The sequence below is a fragment of the Manihot esculenta genome, chromosome 12, assembly GCF_001659605.2.
Source record: "Manihot esculenta cultivar AM560-2 chromosome 12, M.esculenta_v8, whole genome shotgun sequence".
Lineage (NCBI taxonomy): Eukaryota > Viridiplantae > Streptophyta > Magnoliopsida > Malpighiales > Euphorbiaceae > Manihot > Manihot esculenta.
The window spans coordinates 10103720-10111322 of NC_035172.2; the positions used below are offsets into that span (position 1 = coordinate 10103720).

At 34.6% G+C, this 7603-nt stretch overlaps 1 protein-coding gene across 2 annotated transcripts; it reads right to left on the minus strand.

The window, feature by feature from the left end:
• Positions 1-3228: 3228 nt before the first annotated feature.
• Positions 3229-7363, minus strand: LOC110628543 (universal stress protein PHOS34). 2 transcript variants are annotated; one of them, XM_021775264.2, is made up of 3 exons: positions 6408-7359; positions 3912-3953; positions 3229-3541 (listed from the first exon to the last, which is right to left on the minus strand). In XM_021775264.2, the coding sequence occupies exons 1-2, from the start codon at positions 7147-7149 to the stop codon at positions 3931-3933; spliced, it is 765 nt and encodes a 254-aa protein (XP_021630956.1). In that variant the 5' UTR covers positions 7150-7359; the 3' UTR covers positions 3229-3541; positions 3912-3930. The 2 variants fall into 2 exon arrangements, with proteins under 2 accessions (XP_021630956.1, XP_021630957.1); XM_021775265.2 differs by lacking the exon at positions 3912-3953 and having other exon boundaries at positions 6408-7363.
• Between the last annotated feature and the right edge of the window lie 240 nt (positions 7364-7603).

Here is a 7603-nt window from a genome sequence, read left to right on the forward strand (position 1 = left end):
TAGGAACTTGTATGCATGATTTGGGTGAGATATATGCTTGATTTGAAGTTTTGGGAGGCAAGGGGTTCATGTGAACCAAGTTTCTGCCCTTCTGGCAGAAACCAGGTTCGGCCGCCGAAGGGAGTTTCGGCCGCCGAACCCCCTTTGTGGAGGCAGCATTCGGCTGCCGAAGTTGCCCCCGAAAAGAGACTTTCGTCTCTGTCTGGGACTTTCGGCCGCCGAAGGTGCCGCCGAAGGTGCCCTGTTCAGCCATTTCATGCATATCTCTATGTGATATTTTCAGGATGTTTTAGGGGGTTTTTGGGGAGTAGTTTAGAGTTATGTTCTAGCATGTTTGGTCCCTCATTTGAGTCCACCTGTGTAGGTTCGGACCCGAGGAACCGAGGACCCCAGTAGTGAGTTCAGCTGCTTCGGTGTTGTCAGAGTCAGCCAGAGGTGAGTGGAACTAAAACTTAATCTTTTAAATTAAATGCTTTATCATGTTTCATGCATCATGATTATGCAATAGGATGATTGCATTAGTTTTCACGAATATGCCGCATTGCATAAATTGTTGCTGTTGTGGGTGAATGTCGGATGACCCAGTTAGTCCATGACAGGAAGACCAGGCCCCATGCTACAGGCCTGGCACAGAGTAAGAAAGACCAGGCCCCAGTCTACAGGCCTGGCACAGAGTAAGTAAAGATCAGGATCCCATCCTATGGTCTAGCACGGTTATGGGACTTGAAGACCAGGAGCCCAGAGGAGGCCCTGGGAAAATGGTAAGTAATGTATGTTCTGACAGGAAAGACCAGGACCCCATTCTACAGGCCTGGCACAGAGTTAACTTGGACTAATTGAACCCTCATGTGAATTGTTTGTGTTATGATGCATTTCATAGAGCACAGTATTAATGTGTTTTTAATAGTTCAGCTCACTGGGCTTTTAGCTCACCCCTCTCCCTTTACCCCCAGGCTTGCAGGTACAGTATAGTGCGGGAGTCCGGTTAGAGTGAAGAAGTCATGCTTATGTAATAGTTAGCAATGGACATGATCAAATTGTAATGTAATGTCTTAATTAGTATAGATATGTACGGAGATGATGTATATGGATATTAGAATTGTGCTTGACCATAGATTGTTGTTATCCCTTGTTAATTACATGATCTTAGAGATCTTTATGATGTTTATGTAAACCAACTCAACAGATGTTATGTTACCCATTGGGGACATTGATGAGATCCCACAGAGGGATCAATATTATGTTAATGTTTATGCTCAGGTTGAGTTTGGTTGATGAGTATGGAAAGAAAAGTTTTAATTTTTATGCATGTTGTTGATCATGTATGGGATTATACAGGTTCACAGGTTTTATGTCAGGCTTGCTACGGGTCCCGGCGGCCTTAAGTCGACCCGGATCCTAGCGCCGGTAGCGGTCCGATTTTCGGGTCATTACACTCTATGTTTCAATTGTAATAACAATTAAATCAATTGATTTTTAGCTTTATTATAATATGACATTACATATCTCTTTGGAAAATAATGAGAATATTTTTATATTGATGACAAAATAATTTGAAAAAATCTTCAAACTCATAATTTTTCAATAAATGAAAAAGGTAAATGTTCAACGCCTATTAATTTTGTTATTTTTTCTTTAACTAAAGTATCAGAATATTTAAAAACATTAGACAATTGCATACCTTCAAATTTTAAAATATGAGTCTGTTTTGTATCACCACTAGTTTCACTAGAATGTTTATTTTGAAAATATCTCTAAAAAGCTCCATATCCACTTCCCGCTTGAAATTTAAAAAGGTGATTGCAGTAATTGTATTTCACTTTAATTTTATTATTAGTGAATATGTTTGTGAAATGAACTAAAAAAAATATTAGACTTTGACGTACGATCTGATTGGGTAAATTCCGTTGTTGGCTCTACCATTAGAGTTAATACTTCACCTTTACTATCATTTATATTTATACGTTGAGGTCCAATATTTATTAGATTTATAAAAGATAACTATCAAACAGTTTATCTTAGTACTCATAGATTTAAAATAGAGATAAAATATATTTTCATTGATAAAATTAATTATTATCGTTTTGCTTTTATCTTCTTTCATTGATAAATTTTCAAAACTTGCCATATTATAAGAGAAGAAATTGAGGTACTAAAGTTTTTGAAAAAATGAGAATAATTTGTGAGAATTGAAATGATTGTGATTGAGATTTGAGAATTGAGAAAATTTTCAGATGATTTTAAGTGTGACAGAATTTAAATATTTATAGGTGAAAAATTTTAAAAAAACATATAAAAAGAAATCAAGAAAAATGTTCCACTTTTGGATCGTTTCCAAAACATTCAAAGTGAATTAGACCATTGTAAGCCAGCTCCAGTCCAACCACGGTTGCCACATGGATCCTACGGTTGGATGACACAACTTGAAGTCAATATTAATCGAAACTGAATCGAACTGTTATCTAAACCAATCAATTTCAATTCAGTTTCAGTTTTCATTTAAACGAAGAGCCTTGTATCCAGCTCCTCCTAAAAGTTCAATTTGATTTATGAATCCAAACCGATTGATCAGTTCAATCTAGAGATTGGCCGATTCAATTTTAGTTCAATTTATAGTCCAAACCAGTTCGAGGTCAAATTTAATTAGAGTTTTGCACTGTTTTTAAAATCTCGAATCAAAAAATTATATCAAACCGTATCAAAATCTAAAAAAAAAAAACTAATGTTAGTCAAAATCAAATATATTTAACCTAATTTATTTAACCATTTAATTCTAGTTTTAGTTTTTTATCAAAACTATACCAAAATTGTATCGAATCCTAACCAAATCAGAACTCTATTAAAAATTTAATTTTATATATATTCTTTTTTTAAATGTTGATATTACTATTTTATTATTATTTTGATTAGTTATTTCCTATTTTAAAATAAATGCAAAAATATTATAATTTTATTTGTGAAAATCAAAATAAAAATTAAAATTAAAATGAAATTAAAAAAAAACAAAAATCAAAATAAAAATTAAATCAGAATTATACTGAAATCGCTTAAAATCATATCGAAATCTTATATGATTTCTAAAAATTAGAGAATCAGAAGTTTAGTATGGCACCGACAGACGGAGGCATAATGGCCCGTTCCTTGCATGTGCTGCATGAAAGAAGGTAACATGACATGCAGGGTGCGTAGCCAATTTCTCGGAATGAAAATCTAAATAGACGAACCATATCAAGAGTAAAACCGAAACGTAAAGCTGTAAATCATTTTATACAACCCAAAAGCCAGTTCCAACAATACAATAGCTATATACCATGGAAAGGCTTAGTGGCATTCTCAAAGCAACCCAGTAACCATTCACATATGCAGTAACACATGACAAGGAATTATACTAGAACATGGATGGAAACCACACTTTTCCCATCATCCACATGTACAAAGCAGCAATCACACAGACCCAACAATAAATTCTACAAGAAAGCTCTTTTTGCAACTTCTCTGAAGTTCATGACCTCAACCAGTAATCGGGCACGTTAACTTTTACCTGCAAAATGTAATGAAAATAATCCATGAAGGCCGGCAAAATGCAGCATCTAACATGTCCAGCTACAGAGATTATTGATTATATCACATGCTTGCTTGCACAGGCAAAAAGAAGGTTTTGAATATAATGCATAAACCACATCAGATGAGGCATTTATAAAGAAGAAAACATAAGTAAAAAAATAAATAAATAAATAATTCAGGATATGTTCTAAGGCACAGATATTCTTCTTTCTATAGCATATTATTAACTTCTACAGTATACTTTGAAAACCAGGGAAAGAATTCTGTGACGAAAACAAGGGAAAAGACTAAAGAGCTAGAAAACCAAGATTTAAATGGCAACAAGACAACATCCATTTGAGCATCACCTGTAATGGGATTTTGCCTTCAACCTGAGACTTGGTAAAAATCTGGTACCAAAAGAGAGTTTGCAAAGAATCAGAAAAAATCAACTGTGTTGGATCATAAACATGCTAGGAGAACAAAAAAGATACGAACATCAGTAATATCAGCCAATGAAAGATAAATTTAGGGAAAACAAAAGTTCACCAATGTCCTAACTATGAGTCATTGACATGCAACAAAGAATTTCAAAAGCATCATGATGAAAACAAATATCTTAATAGCAATATGCCATCATTGTGAAAAAAAAAAAAAAAAGAGTAAGATTCTCTTATCCTTCACTGCACCAACACATAGAACAAGTGTACATGCAGAACAGATGGCAAACTGTAGGCTAGCATTACGAGTCGCTTTAAGCCCTATTACAATTAACAGATGGCAGATATGACTTAATGGATGATATAAATTGTTTTTGTTCAACAGCAAAGGATTCCGTCTCACTAATGTCAAGAGATTCATTTGTCTCAGAGTACTGATAGTTCCCATAGGCGTAGGCTGCAAAGTTCTTGGGACTAAAAGCATAGTCAAAGACATGAACCACACTTTTAAAGTGAAGCAATTGCATATTCCATTTCATTTTTAGAAAGTTGATTGACAATTTCTCCTTTTTAGAACTTGGATGAGTAATATTACCAATTTTGTACTCAATCACTGAGGGTTCATGACACCCATCAATATATCAGCCTAAAGGATCCAGTTAAACAAATGACAATATCAGCATACTTCCAAACGGATAGTTATCTCACAACACTAAGCTAGTTCATATATTTACATCTCTTAGCAGAAGAAAGATAATGGTCATTGGTTATCAGTCCTGCAGAAAATGGTACACAAATTTGATTTCAATGACTAATGGTAATTCATTATTTTTAAATGTATATGGGATTAGGGAAGGACACAATGTTGACATCCACAAGCACACTTTTGACACCTACAAAGCATTATTACTAGCCCAAATATTTTTCCATTTTTCCTTTTAACTAACCAACCAAATAAGTCCTTATAACATGTACATTTAATCTTTAACACATTCATAACACTGCTACGGCATCCAAGACCCCCAATTTCATATATGACAGCCTTGATTCGATTGTCTTTATGAAATTTGATCCAAATCTACTTCCAATTAAACAATCTCCCTATGCTTTAGGGCTAAAATTTTACATGACAACCTCAGTTTATTAAGACCAACTATAATTACAAAATTAATTTCAAATCAGAAACCAATTTTATGATTGTATTTATACGAATACGATGTTCAGACAAGATTAAAAATCAAATAACAGCAATACTATGAAGATGAGAATGATTAAATACAGCACATACTACAAAGAAATTCAAAGATTGCAGTTTAAAAACTCCACAAGCACGCTCGTATATTATATTTTAACTTTTTTTTTTTTTCAGTGAATGAATAAACCATATTAAGACATTTGAAATTGAGCTAGCCTAAAGCTGAATGTCAAAAAAAAAAAAAAAGAATGCAGAACTACAATAGAGATCAAATAAATAAATAAAAACATGTAATTTTTTTTAAGATACTTCAAATAACTTACTACAAGTGCAATAATTAATAACGTAAGCATAATAACAGTCTATTCCACTAGAATGAATTACTAGCTACTAAAGAATTTATTACAGATGTTTAATTAAAAAAATTGACAAAAAAAGTAATTCAACTCCAATAAAATAGTGTTCTATGAACCCAAGACAAATAGTAATAATTATTCAAGCAAAAGGAAGAATTTTGGTTTCCTCTTCTCTTTTGTTCTTTATTGTTATTTTCTTTCCCCTTATTTTGAAGCCCAGACTACATTAATTAAGCAGCTATAAAAAGAAGTAAAAAACTACATTCCCCTTGTTGATATTGATAGCCACACAAAGGCAACTTATGCAATTTAACATTAATTACATTTCCTGTGTTGACTTAATTACATTCATCAATGCAATTTAACATAAACCCTATCAATCAATCAATCACCAAAATTCACTGATGTCAATACAAAAAGCCGAAGTATCATTATAAGAAGACTAAGCAACATAAACACATAAACAGAATATCGTGTAAACGATAAATTCAGCTGAATATATTCCTACACCCCTTTATGGCATTAATATATATAATTGACCACACGTACTGATGACTGCTTTCAATTTTTATAAATTAATGAAGTTAGAAGAAAATAATTTTACCATTTTGAAAAAATTTTCCAGTCCCATCAGCAAAATTCAAAGTACAACTAAAAAATAAGTAAAACTATTGAACTTTTTTTTTTTTTTTTGCAAGTCATTATTTCATTTGTGCTCAATTCAAGTATCCATTAGGTTATTAATAGTATTAATATATTAATCTCAAATAGCACATGAATGTGAATATAAATTTGACTATAAAATTCACAAATTCAAAATACGAAGAGCATTTTAGAGAAAAAGAAAAATTGGAAGTTTGAGAAAAACAAAACCTTTCTGCTCATCGGAGGCATCATGATATTCCTGGTCCTCCTCAGGAACAGGGTGAAGCTCCACCTCCTTTCCAATAATTCCTTTCTTCACACTACCCTCTTTTCCACCATCACCGTTGCTCTCCCCTTCCTTGTCATCGGGGCACCTCACAACCACCACCGGACAAATGCAATGATGCACGCAGTAATCGCTGACGCTTCCAAGCCTCCCCTTACTGTTCCTCCTGGCCGCGCCAAAACCCCTGCTCCCCATTATCACAGCGCTCAACCCCAATCTCTCCACCTCCAAACACAACCTCTCTTTCATGTCATGGTCCTTCACTATGTGGATTTTGAATGGAATCTGCGCCTCAACCAGCGGCTGTGCCAAGGATTTGGCTTTCGTGGCAGTGAAATTATCAAAATCGTCCTCCAACTTTTGCTGATCACTTTCGTCGAGAGGTGCGTCATCGCTATTATCATTGATCTGGAGCTTGATCGAGCCCCAGTCAGCGCCATAGAGGACGGAGGTAGGACGGACGTGGAGGAGGATGACGGCATCACCAGGGCGGAGGTAGTTGTTAACGGCCCACTTGACAGCATAAGCACTCTCGTCGCTAAGATCAACGGCGATGGCGATGCGGCGTTGGCCAGTAGATGTGGGGATGGGAGCCGTGATGGGGAAGCGAGGAGGAGATGAGGGATGGATGCGGAGGCGTGGGAGTGGAAGGTCCGGTTCGAGTTGGTCTGATTGGAGGTTCATGGCGGAAGGAGGAGGATGGTGGTGTTGCTGCAATGTGGAAAAGGGGTTGAGGACTTGAGGTTCGGGTTGACTTTACAGGGAATGCCAAAAGAAAGAAAATATATGCTAAAGCGAGAAGCGTTAGACGGACGAATGCAGCGGAGCTCCGTGCTCGTCTCGTCTTAATAGTCAAGAGGATTTTGTATCGACGAAACACATCTGGTACTTTTTACCCTTTTTGCTAATCTAGTCCTTAATTGTTTTGTTTTATTAACTTGGATCTAAATTTTTTGCAAAAATTACTATATGCGTTCAGTGGTAAAGAGAAAAAAATTATATATTAGCCACTCGATTTTATAAAATTCATTAAAACTTTTCATTAAGTTTATTACTTAATTTTTTTTATTAATTTTAATTATTAAATATTATAAAAATTATAAAATACTCTCAAATATGAAAAAAATAATTAATAAAT

What these genes read in the sequence shown, in the direction of transcription:
- LOC110628543 (XM_021775264.2), bottom strand. Translation starts at nt 7,149, where the DNA reads ATGAACCTCCAATCAGACCAACTCGAACCGGACCTTCCACTCCCACGC. An exon ending in TGCCTCCGATGAGCAGAAAG is followed by an intron (nt 3,954 to 6,407) that starts GTTTTGTTTTTC and finishes TTTTGGTACCAG; the next exon opens with ATTTTTACCAAGTCTCAGGT.